We start from the raw sequence: 22488 nt of genomic DNA on the forward strand, positions 1-22488 counted from the left end.
ATCCATCCATCCATCCATCCATCCATCCATCCATCCATCCATCCATCCATCCATCACCATCTGCTTTAAGGATAGCCCCTTGCCAACTCATTTCTGTCACTAGTTTCCAGCGTGACCTTGGACAAAACCTCTCCAGACCTCAGTTTCCTCCCATATAAAAGGAAAAGTGGAGTGTGATGGCTTCTGAGTGATGCTCATTGCTCTGGAATGACCTCAAGGCGCATGTTCAGTTTGGACAGAATTCCTCAAACACCCTTGAGATGACCAGATCACAACAAGACCAAGGCTGGGAAAGTGGACTGGAAAATGCCTAAGTGGCCCTTTTAGATGAGAGAAGGGCAGGGGTCGACAGGGGCTATGTGAGGCCCAGGCTTTCCAGATTTGCCACTTGCTGTGATCACTTCTTTTCATTAAAATAAAGCCACGGTGCTATATCTGGCCTGAGTAATGAGGTAAGTGTGGGAGAAGGGGCAGAGGAAAGGAAAATTGGCAATGGAGAAGTCACTTAACAGCTCCCAGGAGGCCCGAGAGGCACCTGGGCTGTTACATCAGCCTCCGCCGGCAGGGTTCAAATGCACCCCCTGCCACTAATTAGCTGTGTGATTTTGGACAAATCATTTACAGTTTTTCTCGATTTGTAAAGGAGACAAAAATACCAGCTCTGTGTGAGTCATGGGGCGGTGCTGAGGGGCAGATGAAACACCATTTGGGGAAGTCACTGGGTGGCGACAGGGGGACAAAGAGGCCCCATCTGGAGTCAGCAGATCTAGGTTTGAATTCAGGTTCCAGAATACAGGGAAAGCAGGGCTTCTCTACCTGGGGTCTGGGAACTTTAAAAAATTGGGTTTTTAAATATTCTGAAAACTGTATTTCAGTCACTGATGTTCTCTGTAATCCTCTCTCTTTTTAAGATGTATTTAAGAACATGACTCTCCATGGGCTTCAGAAGACTGCCCAAGGAAGGGCTCCTAGGCCCTGATGCAGAGCAGAGGATTTGGAGGGGGTTCCAAGTGAATCGAGCAAGCAGTGGCTTCTCCTTCCTTTCTTACACAGAGGGCCAAATGCTTTAAACCAGATTCAACAAGGTTTTCATCTCACTCATCTTCATTCGTCTTCTCTGCCCCAATAGAAGCTCCTGGAGGACAAGGACTGTTCCATTTTTGTCTCTGAATCCCCAGCACCCAGAACAGTAGCTGGTATACAGTAAGCACTTAATAAATGTTTGCTGAATGTAATCCAATTCACTCTGCTAATATGTCATGACTTTGGGCAAGTCCTGAAGGTCTCCGTTTCCTCATCGGTAAAATGGTGGCATCTACCAGGCCAGAAGCTGTGGGCGCCCGGGGAGTGGGCAGATTAGAACCCTGAGGGGCCTCCATTTGGCTCAGGAGAGGGGATGCTGGGACATACTAAGGGGAGGAAAGCTACAGGGTGCTGGGGGACCGAGGGAGCCTTGGGAGTGATGGAGTCAAGCCTCATGGCTGGCAATTGTTGGGATGCTGGGCTAGGACCATTTCTCACCCTCGCAGCGGTAGACTGAACAAGCCTGCAATGGGCCCTGGACCTCATATTCAAGGTCAATGATTTAAACCAACCCATACCCACAAACAGCTCTCAGGAGGGCTTGCCTGATATGTGGTCACCCAGCCTTCCTTGCATACCTCCAAGGAAGGGGAACTCACCACTTTTCAGGGACTCCCAGATCTCACTCATGGGAAGATTTCCCCCCAATATCAAACTGAAATCGGCTTCTTTGTAACTTACACTCATTGTTTTACCCTTTGGGACTAAACAGGAAAAATCAGATCCCTTGACACAGCTGTCAGGGCCCCCCACTCTAATAATGCCGTTATGTCTGCAGTTCTCCATAGATTAAAAACTAGGGGTCCTCTTGGCTACACTCATTGGCCTTCTCTGTTTGTTATCAATGTCCTTCCATTGTGCTCTCTGAACTGAACAGACTATCCCAGGTACGGTCTGACTAGGGGAGAGGTGGCAAGAAATCAGGAAGAGCCAGGTTCAAATCCTTATGCTTGCTCTGTGGCCCAGGGCAGGCACCCCAAGGTCTCTGAGCTTAAAGGTCCTCATCTGTTAAATGAGGGGCTTGGACTCCATGGCTCCCAAGGTCCCTGTGAGCTTTTCTGTGATGCTTGTACAGGAGGGGGACAATTGCTGCCCACCCCAATTCCTGGAGGAGAATGGGGACAGTGGGAAGCTGGGAGGCTGCCAGGTAACTAGATGGGGTGCTCTGCTCCCCTAAAATGCTCCCACTGCTGAAGTCAACAGTGGACATGAATGGAAGCAAATCATAGGCAAGGTTCTGCATCATTTTTAGAAAGGTATATATGGGGACTGGTCTGTACTTAAAGCTACGTTTATTGGATGGGGAATGCCAGTATTGTGTCTACAAGGGCGATCTTGGGTCCAAGGTGTCAGGCTTTGGGTATTCTCCCTTTGGGGCCACAGGCCCTGGTGTAGCTGATAGCCTTAACTCCAGGGGCATCAGTAGATGGCAGCAGGAGCCCCGGGCAGACATAACAAACCCTATGTCATCCCATGAAACTGAGAAGAGCCGAGCAGGTACATACGCTGTCAGGAGGGGGCTCTCCACCCTTGGCTTCATCCACTGCCAGAATGTGGCCAACAACTTGCGGAGCCTCATCCTGAAACAGAAAGGAGGTGAAAACTTGGCTTCAGTACATAACTACACTGTGGTTGTTGCTTTCAGCAGAGAAACAGCTTTTCCAGTTAGTTGTTGAAGGACCCAGATTTCCCAGTCCAAAAAGGTTCAGGAAGGTATCAAGAGTGCCTCAAGTCCCACTGTCCCAGGGAATTCAAAGCAAGCCTTGGCCTCCTCGGTGGCACAGTGGGAAGGGTTAGGAGGACCTGAATCCAAATCCTTCCTCAAACTCTTAACAGCTTTGTGACCCTGGGTCAGTCACTTAAACTGTGCCCGTCTCAGTTTTCTAGATTGTAAAAATGGCGATCATAGTTGCACACATGTACCAGGGTTGTTGTGAAGAGAAAATGAAATAACTTTTGGAAAGTGCTTTGCAAGCCTTAAATGGCTGTAAAGTGGCTGGTTAGTTAAAAAAAAAAGATGATGAGGTGAGTTATGTGCCGCCCTCCCTCCCAATGACCATACCTTCCCCTAATGTGCTTTATAAGATTTTGTTAAAGGCTCCAACTAGCTACATCTCTACCCAAGAGGACTTTTGATCTCTATTCAGGGTTATAAAGTCTCTCATTTTGGTGACACTGACACACACACACACACCCACACACCCACACACAGACACAAACACAGACACATAGAAATCCCCATTGCATAGATGGGTAAAATGAGGCTGTCAGATGAAATGATTTAGCCAATTGTCATTGCTGGGATTTGATGTTGATAAAACTTGACATTTTAAAAGAAATTCTAAGCCAAATTTCTTGGATGCCTGCTGAGTGCCAGGCACTGTGTCCGCTGGGTGAGGGCAGGGAGTGTTTGGATTGTCTGTCTAGTCTCAGCACCTAACACAGTTTTGGGCACACCATAGGCACTTAATAAATGCTGATTAGATTAGCTGGAATTGCTGGGTGCTAGAGATATAAGGATAAAAACAAAACAGCTCTTGCCCTCCAGGAGCTTATAGTCTAATAGGAGGAAAAAGAGTAAAAGTAGAGAGAATCTGGATCTCTCACATAGAGGAAACACTTAAGAATGAAGACTTTGCTCTTGGGAGGGAGGGCGAGGATGAGGAAGGGGAAGAAAGGAGCACGAGCTGAGTTGCAGCTGAGGAGTCTGTCTGCAGGTGGAGGCAAGGCCACACTCCTGCACAGCCTTGACCCTTTCAACCCAAATCTCCTCCTTCTCCCTAATAGAAACCTCGCCCTTCCCTCAGTGGAACTGGGCACATTTAGACGGTTTGGGGGGAGTGGCAGGTGGTGGGACAGAAGAGCTGTCCTCAAGGATTTATGGGACTTTCCTAGAGGAAGAATTAGCCTCGGTGTGCCAGACCCAGCTGTAGGAATGATGGGTAGATGGGGTAGAGAGGAAAATTTAAACTTCATATCAGAAGGGAAAACAAAGAATTCAAATGACCTGAAAGTGGAATGGCTTCTGTCAGGAGGTTGTGAGATCTCCATCACAGGAGCTGTCCAAATGAAGCCTGGTGCCCACACGCTGGGAGCAGAGGGGATGCTTGTTCAAGTGGAGGGTAGAGGGGCCGATGCCTTGGATCTTTCCCTATTCTGAGATTCGCCTGCCGCCCTCCCTCCCAATGACCATACCTTCCCCTAATGTGCTTTATAAGATTCTGTTAAAGGCTCCAACTAGCTACATCTCCACCCAAGAGGACTTTTAATCTCTATTCAGGGTTATAAAGTCTCTCATTTTGGTGACACTGACACACACACACACACACACACAGACACAAACACAGACACATAGACACACACACAGTCACAAACACAGACACATAGACATACACACAGACACAAACACAGACAGACATACACATGCACGCACACATACCCACACTGACACCCACACCCACACACAGACACACACACAGACACATAGACACACACACAGACACACACAAGCTCTGTGTCTTGTGCCTAATTTTGCTTTACTTGGCTGTCTTTCTCCCTTACTTCCATAATAAATACTGCTGCTCTTCAGCAGAAAGAAAGCTGAGGTTTCCCTGGGGCTGAGTCTGTGCCCCTGAGAGTCAGAAGGAATTTAAGAGTTGGAAGGAGCCGCAAGCGGCCTTTCAGGGAAGCCCACACACTAACAGAATCCTTAAAATCACATGCCCGATGGATGGTCATCCAGCATTTGCCTGAAGATTTCCAAGGGGGGAGAGGAAGAGACGACCTGTCACCTTTCAAGGCAGCTCTTCAGGACAGAAAGCGAGAAGGAAAAAACCAGCCTCTCTGGGGCGAGAACACAGAGGTTCTGCAAACAGAAGTCGTTCCCAGCTTCCCACAGAAACTTCCTCACAAATAACCTGATAGAGATTTAGTGATAGCTAGCATTTAAATAGCACCTACTACATGCCAGGCCCTGTGCCAAGTATTTTACAATTGCTATCTCATTTGATTCTCACAATAGTCTTGGGAGGAAGGTGTTATTGTTCTTCCTGTTTTACAGAAGAGAAAACAGGCCAACAGGTGAAGTGACTGCACCAGGGTCATACAGGCAGTGTCTGAGAACACATCTGAACTCGGGTCTTTCTGACTACAGGCCTGGCGTTGGACCCACTGCACCACCCGGCGGCCCCTGACTTCTAGATTTAGAGGCTAGCCTCCCCATTCCCTTCAAAGTTTTTCCTTGAAATTTCCCACTTACAATACAGACCCAACGGTGCCATTCGATTTTTTTTTTTATGCCTAGGATAAACTGAAATTTATCATGTGTGTAAACCTCAAGCGATTTTTTGAAGTACAAGATATAAAGAAAATCGAACTGTGAAACATGTTCCACGTCTCCACACTAGAATTCAGCATAGCAACAATGTCCACGCTCCAAAGAAAGAAATCACCCAGGAGAAATATGCTGGTTTTTTCCTGCTTGTTCCCGATGCCAAAGGGGGATTCTTAGAATCCTGATTTTGATATGTGTCTTCATGTGTATATATATATATATACACACAAATATTTTAGCTCTGTTCTCTAGCAGGAAATGAGCTTCCCAGGCCAGTGTGGGCTCCCACATGGCACCAGCCGTCCCCTGGCAGCTTGCTGGTGGAGTGTAAATTAGCAAAGAAAACTGGTTTCAGGAGCACAGCTCAAGATTTTGCACGAAAAAAGAGAGCAAGATCTTCCTCCTGAGAGTTTAGGTCTAAGAAAAGAGAAAATCAGTTGCGGCTTTAACGGCAGACATAATTATTCACACGCTATATTTAAAACATAAGGGGAACACTCTATATGCTCTTAGGGACAATTTCTAATCAACTGCGGCAAGGCAGAGAGATGGAGAATTAAGTCGGTATCAGAAATGATTGGGCTTGACTTCCAAAAAACCTTTGTTCAAATTCAGATGCTGTCACTGACGCAATATTATGGAGATAAATACAGCCAGCAAAATGTAAACAGAAGAAATGACCAAATTTTCTCAGTCTTGGAAAGGAGGAAACAAGAAACAAATCTTAGAAACTCTTATCTGTTCTTCAGGACCAGTAAGACACACACACACACACACACACACACACACACACACACACTGCTACAAGAATAATTTTCCTTCATCTAAGACGAAATCACATAAGTCACATATTCGGCCAGCTCTCAGGGTTACCTATTGCCTCTAGAATAACATATGTCATTGTTCAGTCATGTCTAACTTGTGGTGATCCCTTTTGGGGTTTTCTTGGCAGAGACACTGGAGGGGTTTGCCATTTCTTTCTCCAGCTTATTTTACAGATGAGGAAACTGAGGTAAACAGGGTGAAGTGACTTGCCCAGGGTCACCCAGCTAGGAAGTGTCTGAGGTAGGATTTGAACTCATAAAGAAGAGTCTTCCTGTATTCACTGTGTCACCTATCTGGCTTTACTGTGTGTGTTACACAGGGTTAAATATGTCTTTTCCTGGTAACTGAGAACCAGTTCAGTTCAGAACGAGCAGAGGTGAGAGCCTTCCTGATTCCAGAGCCAGCACTTCTAGCTGTCCCAGAGTAACATCTATTTAGCTTTCAAAGCCCCCTTCAATCTGGCTTCAGTCGCTCTCTCTAGCCTCGCTGGGTATTACTTCTTCCTTTCCCCAGCTCTGTGATCCAGCCAAACTGGTAAATCTCCTGTCTCTCTGCAATTCTACTGGCCATCCCCTGTTACTAGTATCCACTCCCTTGCTGCCCCTGCCTCATGCAGCTCAGGCCCCATTTTCTGTCAAAAGCCTTCGCTGATACTTCTGCTAGGGCCTTTGCTCCCAAGGGTGTGTGTATGTGCATGCATTTATTAATTTTATATTTATGCTGGATGTATTTTTCAATGTACTTCTTATCTCTCCCATTTCAGAATAGGGGTCTCCAATGCTTAGCACACTGCTTGGCACAGAGTACATATCTGGTCAATTTTCACTGGTTGGTTTACTGACTAGATGGGTAGTATAGGGTAAGAGCCTTTCTAGATCCTGGGGAAAAGAGAAAAGAGAGTCATTGGTCTAGAACTGGAGTACATACAATGTTTCCAAGAAGAGGAAACTAGAGCCCAAGGGCTTGGCCTTAGGTGATGTGGGGAAGCATCAGGGGCAGGATCTCCTGGGCAACCATTAAGAGAATTCGTTCAGACCATGGATGGCATGGGTAGAATTCCATTTCATTGGGTTTTAAGAATTTTGTTAAAAACATGGGGGGAGGAACCACTTTGGAAAAAGAGGTGATCTGGGGTTTCCCAAGAGCAGAACCCAAGGGACAATTTTCTTAGAAAGGAAACTCCTGAGGGCAGAGATTGTTTTGTTTTTCCCTTTGTATCCCTGGAGGCTTCATGGAGGGCCCACACAAAGCATTTAGGAAGCATTGGATGAGGGTTAGGACTGAACAGCATATGGACACCAAGAAGGCTGTTCCTGGTGACCTCTGGCATTTCCTGCACATGAGGTAGGGGAACCTGGGGGGAGGATCTGAGCCCCGTGGGAGGCTTTGTGGGGTACAGTGGATGGGGCAGTGAAGACTGCTGCGGGGCTCTGCGGGGGGCGGGGGGGCTCAAGGTTAAAGGGTTTTGAAAGGATGGCTGAGGAGGGGGCCTGGTTTGGAAACTCTGTTTCCCAGCAAGCCAAACTCTTTTTATCTGAATCTGATGCTGCTGCAGCTACTTATGATCAATGAGGATAGAAGACAGTGGATCCTTTTCTATGGGGCAGTCATTCACAGACTTGGACACAGGTATTCTGTCCTATTCTAAGTCTTATATTCTAAATAAAAAGCTCCAGTTTCCTCAACCATCCTATTTTGGCATGAACACGAGGCCCTTTGCTATCCTGGTCACCACCCACCTTTGGTGTCATCTTGGATTATTAATGCCCTTCTTGGAACACCTTGTTCTTCCTGGTAGAATGTAAGCTTCTTGAGGACAAGAACTGTCTTGTTGTTGTCTTTGTTGCACAACACATGACAAACTACATCCTTAAATGAGGGCACCTAGGTAATGCAGTGGATAGAGTATGGGGTTTAGAATCAGGAAGACTCATCTTCCTGAGTTCAAGTCTACCCTCTGACACTTACTAGCTATGTGACTTTGAGTAAGTCCCTTAACCATATTAGCCTCAGTTTCCTCCTCTACAAAATGAACTGGAGAAGAAAATGGCAAACCACTCCATTATCTTTGCCAAGAAGACTCCAAGTGGGGTCACAAAGAGTTAGACGTAACTGAAACAACTGAATGACAACCATGCCAAACTGCTGACTAATACTGAGTTTGTATTACACCAAAGCCCCCAAGGCTTTGTATGTCTGATTACCCAGAAACGTTTTCCATTTTGTATTCGTGACGCTGATTTTTTTAATCCAATTATATAACTGTACAATCATTGCTATTACATTTCTTTTCCTCTTTGGACCATTGTTCTTTGGATTATCAGGATCTTTGTGAATACACACATACTTGAAGATAAATTTGTAAGAGAAAATGGGGCTAAATTATCATTGAAGAAATTGGAATCATCTGCTGTGACACTGTCTAAAAAACTGGAGAAGAGGAGAGGAAAGGGTCAGAGGGAGTCTGTCGAGGATTTCAGTTCCCTATCCCAACCCTGACCATCCATCTAAAGCAGTAGATTAGAACAAAGATTTCAAATCAACCTACTTTATGCTGTTTTGCATCCCCCAACCCCCACCACCAATCACATTAAATGCTCCTTTATCCCTTTCAGAGAAATATGTAACAAGGCTAAAAAGTCTTCATTGAGAGAAACAAACATTTCAATATTAGAAATGCAAATAGTTTTGTAGGCTTAAACCTAAGGCAAATATGCATATCACAGAGGACTGCATATACTTATTGAATTCAATAATCCTGGATTAGACAAAACAGAACTGGAGGACTATGGGTATAAAATGTTGTATGTGGTCAGACTTTTTCAAAACATTGCTTAGTTTTGCTTAATTGTTTTTCCCCATTTTTGAACTGGGAGGGGGAAGGGATGTCCTGTAAAACATAAGATATATAAAAACAAGATACACCAATAAAAACGATTAAAAACAAATCATGGAAAAAAGAAACAAGTGGGATATTGTGAGCTAACTTTTAGGTAACTCTTCAAAAGCTAATCTCATTTGAATGAGTATAAGAGATGAATAATTCATTTCCAATAGAGAGCCAGATTCCAGGAATACTTACCAGTTGGGTACGGTCACTCTCTGGTAATTGCTTTAGATCAACTTCAGTATTGGCTCCTTCTTCATTGCTTATGGCTTCTGGACCACTCTGATCCTGAGAGGGATTTTAAAAGTAAAAAGTAAGATGATCAGACTTAGAATTCATTGCATTACAGAGTCCAACAGGATTGGGAGAAGCTTTTTAGTCCAATGTGTATCCAACTGACAATCCCTTTGGCAACACCCCTGATGAGTGTTTCGCCAGCTCTTGGTTAAAGACCATTAATGAAGGGGGATCCCCACCACTGAAGATCCAGGGTCACCGGCCCACGATGGTGCTTAGGTGTTATTGCTTTCTTTTTGAAACGGTCGAGACCATCCTTTTAAAGTAGTAGTGATAGTCGTCATGATCATCATAATAAAAATAATAACATGGATGATAACAGCTGGCATTTATAGAGTGCTTTAATTTTGCAAACCTTAAAATATTATCTCATTATATTAAATATATAAATATATATTATATATATAAACATACATCTGGCATTTCAGTGCTTTTATCCCCATTTCACAGTTGAAGAAATTGAGGCACGTAGAGGTTAAAAGACTTGCTCAGGGTCACACAGCTAGTAGGTGTCTAAGGCTGGATTCGAACTCAGGACTCCTTGACTCCAGGACCAGCACTCTATCTACCACTCTACTCAACAAGGTCAGGTATAGAATTCTAGCTCAGAATTTCTCTTCATTTTTCCTTCTTTAGGAAATGAGTATTATACTTCACCTAGTTCTAAACAGATTTTCAGAGACAGAAGGGACCCGAGAGCCCATTGAGTCCAACAGATTTTCAACATTCTGAACCTTTACTCATATCAGCAGATGTAATGAAGTAGTAAGGATGTGCAGTGGTTGGAGCACTGGGCTTGGAGTCAGGAAGACCTGAGTTCAAATCCAGCTGTGTGACTCTGCCTTTATCTCTCCTGCCTCATCAGTTTCTTCAACTGTAAAATGGGCATCACAATAGCATGTATCTCACAAGGACATAAGGAGATACATATGGAAAATATTTTTCAAGCCTTAGAGTGGTATAAAAATGACATCTATCATTAATAACAACAATGATGATGACGATCTTATCTCCAGTTCCTTTAGCTGGTAACAATGGTGACAACATTTTTGGAGAACCTTAAGATGCCCAGATCATTAAAGTGAAGCTGAGGGACTAGCCGACCATCACACACCTGGGAGTCCCTAACGATCATTTGTAAAAAGCACATTAATAATATATTTGCACAATAATTTAAGGTTTTAGGGCGACCTTTTAACACAAGTCACTGCCCTTCCCCTAAGCAGTCTCAAGGGCCTCATAATGAGAGCTGAGCTCTAATTATCTACCATCTACATACACCCAGTATGTATGTATATATGGACATGGATGTGCATTTATATACCCAAATATATATATATATTCCTATGTGTATGTAAATATGTGCATGAATATATACACGTACATAGGTGTATCCACACAGTGTATTAACGTCTGCGGTGTGTTCCACGTATATCTGGGAGGTAGGTGCTGTTATTATCCCCATTTAATAGATGAGAAAACTGGGGCTGGCAGAAGCAGGAGGATTCCCTAGAGCCAACGAGTGAGTAAGTGCCTCAGGTGTTCTCCCGGATCAGAGCAACCAGACCCTAGGTTGTCAATTGTTATAGCTGCTTCCCTATCCTGGCCAACTTCCTCGTGATGCTCTCTAGCTTGCTGTACAATGCATCCTTCTTAAAGGTCTCATCTGCCATCAAACACGTCTTATAAGACATAGTCACGGCAATCCCTGGGCTTGCACAGGAACAATGAGAAGGACAAGGGTAATAACTGCTTCATGGTCACCATCTTGTTTGAAGTTCATGACCACCAGTGAGTCAGCTGCTGCAGGTGTTATTATCTCTAATTTACAGAAGAAAAACCAGCCAAAGTTCAGAGAAGTGAGGTGTTTTCCCACACTCAGAAGAGCTGGGCCTGAGCCCACGTCTTCTGCCTCCCAAATCTTCTGTCTGGTGCTGTCACATGTACGTGGAAGGGGCTCCCTCCTCATTCCCCTCCAAGCATCCTTCAGATCCAGCTAACATCTCATCTCTCAGCTGAGAAGCCGGTCCCAATCCTTCCTGAGGATTCCCTCTCTTGATCCTCTCTGGTTCACACTGCAGAAACCAACATAATTGTTTGCATGTTGTCTCCCCCATTAGACCGTGTGCCCCTCCAGGGCAGGGACTGTCTGGTGCCCTTCTTTGAATCTCCAGTGCCTGGCAAACAGTAGGTGCCTACTCAATGCTTATTGCCTGCCTCCTGACTCTTAAAGCTTCTCCTTTGTCTCCACCCACCTCCTCCATAAGGCTCCTGCCAGTGGCTTCACTGTCCACATCAGAGACCATGAGTTGAAGGAACTTCTCTGGATCCTGGTTCTCCTGTTTGGTGACTGTCTCTCCAAGACCGCCACCTCAGGAGAAGCCCTCACCGTGTTTCGTTTCACTCACTCCTCTCCAGACATCTCTGCTATTGCTGCAAGGCTGACCATTCTACCACCCACGCCAGAGACAGAGATGCAAACCTGGAGTCTTCTTTTGCTCAGTTCTCTAATTTAGGAACCATGAGCCATAATTAAATCAACTCTGCCATTGTTCTTGAATGGCAGTTATCAGTCTACAGTCCTACAGCCCCACTCACTACTCCTATACCATCCTGGACCAAAGTACCCCTCCCTGGCACTTCCCCTGTTAGGATGGAAACTCCCTAAGGGCAGAAACTGCCTTTGCTTCTGCACTTGTGAGCCCTGTCCTTAGCATGGTGCTAGGCACAGAGTGGGTGCCTACTAACAGCTTTTTTACTCATTCAGAAGAGTTAGACCCATTAATGCCAGGCTATGAAACCCTACCTCACCACTGCCACAATCTGTGGGGATGAAGGGGTCTTCCTCACAAAGAAACAAAGTGATTTTGTGGTGGAGTGATTCATCCCCTAGAAATAGGTCTGGCTGAGAAAAGAAAGGCTTAGGCATGCATCAGTTATGGTATTGTCTGATTCCAGACCTGGGTTTTAGAGGCTGGCTGGTGCAGTGAAAAGAGAGTGAGAAAAAGGAGAGTTCAAACCCCACTTCAGACACTTATCACCTATGGGATCCTCAACAAACCACTTAACCTCTCCGCGTCTCAATTTTCTTGTCTGTAAAATGGGGATAATAATGGCTGACATCTCAAGAGTGTTGTTCTAAAGATCAAATGAGAAAACAGAAATAAAGGAGCTTTGTGAAACTGAAAGAACTATATATATATATTATTATATCTGAACCCAGATCCCTACCTAGAAAAACAGCATCATCGATTAAGAGCTAAAAGAGTACTCACCTTGTCCAACCCTCTGATTTTACAGATAAGGAAGCCAAGGTCCCCAGTTCCACAGTTACTAAGTGTCAAATGTAAGATTCGAACCTAGGTTTCTGATTTCAAATCCAGATCCTTATCCGTCTCCAAATCTAGCTATTTTTCTCCTAAACATCCTATAATTCAGGAACAAAATATGGGGATATTTAAAAAATGTATAAGGTACTTGTTAAAATATCATTGTGCATTCTGAAATTATGGAAAAGAATTATTTTCAAAGTCAGAACACTGTCACGGAAAGTAAAAATGAAAATAGGAGGCAGATTAATTATTTAAGATTCCAGAGTCAAGTTTCAGGAATAAGCTGACACTTTCTGCAGAGTTGATTTTTTTGTTTGTTGGTTTGTTTTTGACACATTCACTCGTTACATAAGGAAACCAGAGGTGGAAAGTGGAGCAGTCTTAGGACACAGAAGCTGGAGTGGGGTGAGGATGGGTAAATGCTGCCTGAGTTATGGAGAATGCTGATTTTCCCGATTGTTCCATCTCCTTGTGGGAGGGCAAGAAGAGTGTTTGGGAAGCTGCATATGGGTTTTAAGGTCATTTGTCAGCTTATACCAATCAGCAATGGTAGAACAGCGTCCCAGGCTGATTGATGATCAGAGGGGCTCAGAGGACCACTCCACCTCTGCACTCTCTGAATTCTCAGCCCAATGTCTTGCAGGTTCTTAATAAATTGATGACGGGCTGGTCACTCCTCTGGGTGCCTGATCTGCAGAGTGGAAATAAAAACACGTGCACAGCCTAACTCAGTTAGGGATGTTGTTGTCAAGGGATGCTCTTAAAAGGTTATGGAAATAAAAGCTGCTCTTTGGGGAAGGGAGAATCAACCAGAAAAAAAATCATACTGGTGGTCTGGTCAATTTCATCTATTTCCTTCCTTTTTAAAGAGTGAGAAGAGCCTGGGAAAATACCCAGCTGCTTCATTTTCTAATTACCGGGAGAGTTGATTATATAAGCCGAGAGCAGAGTCGCCCCAGCCACACACCATTGACATTCGGGATTTGTCCCTTTTCATTTAGTCTGGACTCTTTATTGCACCCTCTTCCCCATGCCCTCCATCCAATGTCCTGTCTCTCTTCAAGTAACCCCCATGATTTATTATTCCCATCGTCAGCCTAAATTCCCAGACATTTCTCTTGGCAGAGCCATGTTTACGATACGTGACAAATCTCATTACCTTCCCCCCTCTCCCTCCCTTCATTTATTTATTTATAAGGCCATGGAACATTCTGGAAAGGGTCTGCACAATGGAAGGTAAAATGGAAATTATGCAAATAGTCCCCCCTCTCTCTCTACCAGACCCACTCCATCTCATTAAATATTCACAAAAATCCAACTTTCTCACAGAGTAAGAATTGGAAAACAAAAAGTGTTCATGTTGAGACTGGTTTTTAGAGGGATAAAATCGGCCAGCCAGTAAACATTTATTAAGTCCCTACTATATGCCAGCCAGGCACACAGTTGGAGGCAGCTATATGACTCAGTGGAGAGAGCACTGAACTGGGATGGAGTCAGAAAGACCTGAGTCCAAATCTGCCCTCAGACACTCAGTAGCTGTGTGACCCTGGGCAAGTCACTTAACTTCTGTTTGCCTTAATCCACTGGAGGAAGAAATGAAACCCTTCCAGTATTTTTGCTGAGAAAACATCACAGAGGATCACAAAGAGTCAGACATGACTGAACAAAAATATGCCAGGCATTGTGCTAAGCACCGGGGACAGATACAGTGAAAGACAAAAAGACATTCGCTGCCCTCAAGAATCTTACTGTCTAATTGGGAAGACAACATGGAAATAGCTATGTACAAACAAACTCTAGGCAGGATAAAATAATGGAGAGAAGGCACCAGACTTAAGGGGGATGAGGAAAGGCTTCTTGGAGAAGGTGGGATGTTCCTGAGAAGCCTCCTCAAGGCAGGATCCTGGAGGCTTTTCTACAGAGGGCTGGGAGCTCAACGTTCTTTAGAGGTCGAAGGACATGGTCAGGGTCGCACAGCACCCATGGGGTCCTATGACACAAATTAGGTTTATGATGGCTAATAATAAATTGCCCATACATTTATCTCCTTAGCCCACAGTCCCCAAATTCCTTTATGTCCCAGCTAAAAGATGCCCTTCTATGGCAAGCTGTTCTGCATCCCTCCAAGGTCCCCTGCCTTCTCTCTGTGGATAATTTCTAGTTTACCTTGTACAGAGCTTGTCTGTCCACAGTTACTTGAACATTGTTTCCCATTATCTTGGAGAAGCCTCATGGGCTGAGGCTTTCTTTCACCATTTTTTGTATTCCCAGGGCTAAGGACAGTCATAGGTACTTAATACATGTTTACTGATGGACTGAATCAGTGTCTTTGTCTATAAAACGATGGACCCTGGGGGCCTTTCTTGCTCTAAATCTTGGATTATGAGATTTCATGATATCTGATGCTTGTGTTACTGAAGTCCCTTACTGTTCTTGGGCCTCAGTTTCCTCGTGTGTAAAATAGCTTCTGACGTCCCTTCTAGCTCTTTATCTAGACTTCTATGACGCTGACTCTGGTGCTTTCCCCAGAACATTACACCCATGCCTCCAAGTGTTATGGTTCCTTTGCTCCTAACCATGGAGCACCGTGTTTGAATTTCCCACATCTGAATGGCAGCTGGTGAACAATGAGCAGTTATTAGGATACAAGGCAACACGATGCAAATGACGGTGATCCAAAGATGCCAAACTTTAATGCACCCACAAATTCACTTGGGGGTACTCCCTGCAACTATGATGAAGAAAATGATCATTTTAAAAAATAATAAAATAACAAAAACAAGAATAGTAAGTGATGATATCTATGGTACTTCAACATTCATCCAATACTGTGCCTACATTACTTCTTACAACAACCTTTGAGGTATGTGTTAGTGGGTCTATCTCTATATCACAAATTGGGAAGCTAATATTCAGAAAAGTTAAGGGACTTAACGTTCTAGGCTCACTTTGTCTACTTGGAGTGAATGTTCAAGATAGACGTCCAATTGGACTGACTCTATGGTGTGTACATCCAAACCGTATCACGGTTTGTAAAATAGATTTTTGTTATCCACTTGGTTTTTCTCATGTGAATGGTCAGGTGGAAGACAGTTGAGTGATTGTGGAATAACTTTGTGAAGTTATAAGGCTATGCCACCTTTCAGGGCTTGGTGACATCGGCACAATGTCATTGCCCAATAGTATCTGGAAACACTCAGCATAATTAGGGAGTCCCACTTCTATCTGTGCTGGACTTGTTCTATCACAGTAACTAATGCTTTTTGTGACCATGTATCATGCTGTTTTATGCCTCAATTCTTATGATTAATGATAATAATTTTATTCAGTAAATTAAAAAAATTATCTTGATTATCATCTTTTAAGGAATCACATGGGAATGAATTGTTCAAATATAAAAAAATTTGAAAACCTTAAAATGCTACAAATATTTGTTATTATAATTATAGATGTAATAATAATCACACCATGACATAAAAGTTAATATTTATTTAAATTTTAGAAAGTACTTTATAGGCGGCTAGGTGGTGCAGTGAATAGAGCACCAGCCCTGGAGTCAAGAGGACCTGAATTCAAATCCAGTCTCAGACACTTAACACTTACTAACTGTGTGACCTTGGGCAAGTCACTTAACCCCAATTGCCGTGACTTCCCCCCTGCAAAAGAGACAAAAACCAACAAAAAGAGGCTATATAATTTTTTTTAAAGTACTTTATAAAAACAATCCTGCAAAGCAGGTAATATTCCCATTTTATAGAAGAGTAAACCAAGGCAGAGGGGGTTTGCCTAGTTTTACACAGTCATTAAGTGCCAGGGGGGAAGAGGAAGAATGGAGGATTGAAACCCAGGTTTCTTAGCTCCAAAGCCTCCCTTTGCTGTCTCTACAGTACCAGGCATGGCTGCTCACCTAACCAAGCTTTCTGAAGAGGCAAGACAGACAGATAACATTCTTTCCTGTGGTTCTTCCCATTGGTCATAAATCTTTTTTACAACATGACTAATAGCACAGGTTTAATATGATGCATATGCAGAGCCTATATCAGACTGCATATGGTCTTGGGGAGGGGGAAAAAATTTAGAACTCAAATCTCATGTAAGTAAACTTGGAAAACTAAAAATAAATTAATTAATTTTTTAAAAAGACAGGCAGATAACAAAGACCAGCGTCTGGCCAGGCAGGGCAGGCTGGCCCCCAGTCTCAACAATTCAATAAACAGTTTGATTCAATTCAACAAGCTCTGTATGTACCCAGCACCATGCTGGGGAATAACGAGAAATGAAGTTAGATAAGGGCCCTGGGGGCTGTGGGGAGCTCCTGGAGAATGTTAATGTGGAACTGAGGGTTTAGATTTCATCTGAAATCCATTAGGGAACCACTGGAAGTTGGGATTGGCGTGGAGGAGGCGGGAGAGGAGGAGAGGAGAGCCTGAGCTAATGAGAACATGGAGGAAGGAGAGAGACAGCCACAGGCAGGGACGAGAATGCTGGGTATAAGGTGTGTGTGTGTGTGTGTGTGTGTGCACGCGCGCATGTGTGTTTGAATATATATGTGTGAGTGCATGTATGTGCACAAGTGTGTAAGCGTGTTCCATGCCCAGCTCTGTTGCTGAAGACAGCTCAACAAAGCACCTGATGTCTCTGGGTCTCAGTTTCCTAAGCTTTGTGGTAGTCACATCACCACGCATTTATTAAGCACCTACTTGTGCCAGGCACTGTGCTAAGCACTGGGCATACAAGGAAAGGCTGAAGACAGGTCCTGCCCTCGAGGGGCTCCCAGTCTAACTGGGAGACAGCATGGAAACAGTTACCAACCTAAGTGCAAAGTGATCAGCAGGAGCACAGTGCCAGACCTGAGCTGGGCAGGGACAGGATTCCTGTCTGAGGTGGGATTTTCACTGGGACCTGAAAGAGAAGGGGGTCTGCGCCCCCTGAGATACTGAATGTGCATTCCTCGAGGGTAGGGATCCATTCTGGCCTTTCCTAGTACCCGTATCCCTGAGCATAGTGCCTGACTCTGAAAGGCCACCCAGTGAGTAGATGGCAGAGCTGAGTTCAGAGGAGGCCTTATTATTATTATTGGTTATTTTTGAGGTAATTGGGGTTAAGTGACTTGTCCAGGGTCACACAGCTGGTAAGTGTGTCTGAGGCTGGATTTGAACTCAGATCCTCCAGAGGTGGTGCTCTATCCACTTGGCCACCTAGCTGCCCCAGAGGGCTTACTACTCTGAGCCCAAACACCATCTCCACCAGAGCCCCATCTCCTGTTCTTTCACCTCTTCATCCTCATACCCATGACCTTCCATTAATTAATTTTCTATTCATATATTCACATATGAATGACCTCTCCCCCAAGTAGGGTTCCTAACCTTGGGTCCACAGACTTTTTTAAAAAACATATTTTTATAAATCTGTTTTGCTGTAATTATTTTCCTTGGTAATTCTACATATTTTATTTTACAAATTTAAAAACATGATTCAAGAGAGGGGATGGTAGATGTCACAAGACCATTAAAGTGACAACATCAGGAAAAAGGTGTGAAAATCAGCTAGAAAATCAACTCCTCAAGAAGATGTTACTTGCACGTAGTAGGAACCTAATAGAACATTTATTGTTAGGGCCTGATTCTAGGGATCTTCCCACTCAATTTAAGGTGCTAAAAATGAAGCCTGGCTGCTGGCCCACAGAACAGAGGGGAAACTCAGAAGAAGAGTTCCATATACATTGTTTTATGCAAAATAAGTATTACAAGATTTATGGGGGAGGCCAGGTAGCACAGTGAGTAAGAGCACCAGCTCCAGTGTTGGGATGACGTGGGGATCAAATCTGGGCTCAGACACTTAGCATCCACCCAGAAACACCTGGCCATGTAACCTTGAGCAAGTTACTTAACCCCAATTGCTTAGGGGCGGCCAAGTGGCTCAGCGAGTAAGAGCACCGGCTCCAGTGTCGGGATGACCTGGATCAAATCCGGGCTCAGATACTCAGCACCACACCCAGAAATAACTGGCTGTGTAACCTTGAGCAAGTTACTTAACCCCAACTGCTTAAAAAAAAAAAAGATTTATGTTCTTTATTTGTTCTAGAGTTCAGATTATCTGCCAAGTGAATATATATGTTATTAATATTAACAGGCTGGTCAAATTATATCAATCTAAGGGATGAAAGGCACCTTGAGAAATAAAGTAATTCACTCTCTTTTAGCTTTCACGCCAAAGAGAAAAAAGAATCTGTCTCTAAAAATGATTTTGGTGGTGTTCTTGCATCAGAAAAATGAAAAGTGTGCAATAGCATTTCCCTTTTGGCCTTAGGGGCCAAGAGACCAGTAGTCGTCGGTACCTGATAGCATGTACTCCTTCTGCTTCCTTTAGGCAGCCTGCATTCTGGTCTGTTCCCAAAATATCCGTGAAAAGAGGGGACTGAATGAGAAAATCTCTAAGGTTCATTTCAAACTAGACTGTATTCATGACGAGTCAGAAGGGCAGCCGGTGTCAGGGAAACCTGGGTTCAAATCTAGGCTCAGACACTGACAAGCTGTGTGTCCCTGGGCAAGTCACTTACCCGATGTTTGCCACAGTTTCCTCACCTACAAAATGGAGATAATAATAGCAGCTCCCTCCCTAAGCTGTTGATGATCAAGCAAGATAATCCTTATAAAGTGCTTAGCATGGGGCTTGGCATGTAGTAAGTAATTCATAAATGTTAGGTGCTGCTGCTACTACTACTACTACTAGCCAAAGAAAGGCCAAGTGGGGGCAAAGAGAAATCAAGGTCCGAAGAAAAATTTGCGTGAGATCAATTAATACAAGCTGAGGGTATAGAAGAGTAGTGAATTCAGGACAAGAGACAGAGGAGGCCTCAGAGGTTCTTTGGTCATGGGACTGAAAGGAATGAATGAATGAATGAATGAATGAATGCCTCTCCCTAGGGAGAACAAAGCTAGCATTATATAAGCGTAGATAACCAAAAACAGCCGGCTTGGTGGTAAGTATTTGGTGGGGAGCAGATGAGGCTTTGTTTTGGAATATATGCATATATAAATAAAAGGAAATGCTTGCCAGGTAAAAAGCTTTAAAAAAAAAATCACAAGCCACCCAACACCAAACGTGTGATTTCACTTAGTTGTGGGTGTCATTTACCCAAAAGTGCAGGAGTAGGCAGTTTTCGGAACTGGCCCAAATTTTCCTGCTTTTGTGGGGTCTCTCTGATGCACGCTTCACTTCAGCAGCCAAAGCACAATCCCTTTATGGGCCAAAAAGCTGTCTTTGCTAAAGCACCAGGCTTAGAAAATTCCAGAAATTCAAAAGCCCCACCCCAAGGGCAAGGATGAAGTTTCTGTGTAAAACTTGTAGGTGGCCCAACATGGACCCAGCCCAGGCAGTCTACAAAAGGCAAAATATTGGTATAAGACACTCTACAAATACAAGGGAGAATTTGGTCGTCTCATAATATTATGGGACTATCAGGTTCTCTCGGGGGGAGAACAGAGATGTTTGTATATAAACAGCCCCTCTGAGTAGATGGAGGTCATGTCCATCTATCCAGGATCTCAATTTCTCCATTAAGTAAGCGCTGAAAAACCTTGCTTCTTGAATCCTGCCACGTCTGTCAAAGTGTTCTGAAAGGATCAGGTGGAAGGTATAATGTATGAGGAAGGAACCTTTCCTTTCTGGAAAAACAAAATGCCTAAATCCCAACAAAGCTACAAGATGGGTGTCCACCCCCGTGTATTGGGCCACGAACTTTTAATGTAAGATGCTTTGATCTTTGATCTCGTACTATTAGTATGCACCTGAGCAGGTCACTCTCCTATTCAATAAACTCCAGTGGTTCCCTATTGGCTCAAGGGGGAAAACGTCCTTTAAAACCAATACATCCTTACTTGTGGTCTTCCTCAGTACAGCACGGTCTTCCCCACTACAACACGGGCTCCTTTTGAGTATAGACCCCTTCAGCTTGGCACTGTGCCAACAGCACAGAAGCACATGGTGGGTACTCAATGAATATTTGTTAATTGTTTATAAATTAAATTCACGCAGCACTAAATGAAGTTATATACTTTATAAAATATACACAAAACCAGAAAATTTAAAAAGGAGATGAAAATGAAACAATATTGCACCCTGAAACGCATTGGGGATGTCACTGGTGTTTATTGAGTCCAGATTTAAATTTTTATTTGGAATATTCATTCTGGGGAGAGGCTGTGAATGAACCTGATCCAGGCTCTCCAAAGTCACAAGTGCAAAGCTATGGTGTTGCCCCTCAAGGTAGGTGGTGGATGGGAAGACGGGTCACATCGTCCCCTCCCTGCACTAGCCCGCCAGGGAGCTTGTCTCCAATACAAGCACACCTACCCTTCTCCCCAGAATTCCTTTTCCCCCTCCCCCCTTCTGAGTTATAGCCTCTGCTAAATCAAATCAGCTAGTCTTTAATCACTGATTAAGCCCTTCCTTAGTGGGACACAAAGATATGCTAAAACATGGTCCCTAAGGTTCTGTGAGGACTGGGAAGGGATTATATCAGGAGGGGGGAGGTGATATGGCTACAGCTATGTACATACAAAAATAAATAAGGTCAGGTCATTGTCCCTCATTACATCCCTCTTGGTGACTCACATATGAATCAGTGGGAGGAGAATGGGAAAGGCTTCCTGCGAAGTCTTGAGAAGGCAGGGAAGTCAGGCTCAGCTTCCCTGCTTGTAAAATGAGGTCGGGATAGATGATTTTTAGCTTCTTCCTTCCAGCCCTAGATACATTTGCCACCAAGGCACATGAGGTGGGGCCTACAATTTCTTCTATGGAGCTAACTCCCAAGGTAGACGAAACTCTCTCCACCAAGAGAGGCAGGCTGCCCATTCTCTGTAACTTGTCCTCTCAGAGAATCAGTCAGGTAGCTAAGGGACTTTCCCAGGGTCCCACATCTAGTACGGGTCAGAGGTAGGATTCACACTCCACAGATTTGGAGACAAGGATGATGACTTTTGTTTTTGTCATTTTTGTCACTTGCTGTCTGTGGGACCCTGAGCTAGTCATTTTGCCTCTCTGGACCTTGGTTTCTTTATCTGTAAAATGAGAAGGCCTGACTACGGGCCATCTAAGGTTTCCTCCCATTATAAATCTCTGATCCTGTCAGAATGCTGCATATTGGAAAAAAAATGGAGGTTGATCCAAGGCTGGATCGAAATTTTCAGATTGTTCTTTAATTTCTATTTTAAGACAAAATGATGTCCTAAAAGTGGATCAAGAATGACCTTACCTTGGGGCGGCTAGGTGGCGCAGTGAATAGAGAGCCGGCTCTGGAGTCAGGAGGACCTGAGTTCAAATCCGGCCTCAGACAATTGACACACTAGCTGTGTGACTTTCGGCAAGTCACTTAACCCCAATTGCCCTCCAAAAAGCAAAACCAAACAAACAAAAATCAACAAGAATGACCTTACCTCGACCGAAGACTGTGAGCTGACTGGTAATGGAAAAGGTGTAACGGCCATCTGGTTGACTGCATCTTCGTTTCTGGGAAGCATTAAAAAAGGCAAAATCAGTACATTATGTATGAAATGGGAAGCTGCTGGTATGGATTACACTCGCTGGTTTTCCTTTCAGTCTGTGGTACACAGAGCTATAGGGATGGATGGATATATATATTTTCAAGCGTGCAAATCTGTTAGGAGTATAAACAGGCATGTTAAGCAGGGGAGTTCTCCGAGCATTGAAATGATGAAAATAGGAGTTAG

At 44.1% G+C, this 22488-nt stretch overlaps 1 protein-coding gene across 1 annotated transcript in view; it reads right to left on the reverse strand.

Annotated features, from left to right (window-relative positions):
* The window catches only part of LOC138165280 (inaD-like protein), a 340313-nt gene that overhangs the window by 55920 nt on the left and 261905 nt on the right, over nucleotides 1-22488 (reverse strand). Inside the window, exons 30-32 of the mRNA XM_069093439.1 lie at nucleotides 22195-22267; nucleotides 9324-9416; nucleotides 2589-2663 (exon numbers count right to left, since the gene is read on the reverse strand). Of these exons, the coding sequence (XP_068949540.1) occupies nucleotides 2589-2663; nucleotides 9324-9416; nucleotides 22195-22267 (241 nt within the window). The remainder of the gene's footprint in view (nucleotides 1-2588; nucleotides 2664-9323; nucleotides 9417-22194; nucleotides 22268-22488) is intronic.

Source organism: Petaurus breviceps, unplaced genomic scaffold (assembly GCF_028583685.1).
Source record: "Petaurus breviceps papuanus isolate PSGF00001 unplaced genomic scaffold, PetGlider_PUasm1.0 208, whole genome shotgun sequence".
NCBI lineage: Eukaryota > Metazoa > Chordata > Mammalia > Diprotodontia > Petauridae > Petaurus > Petaurus breviceps.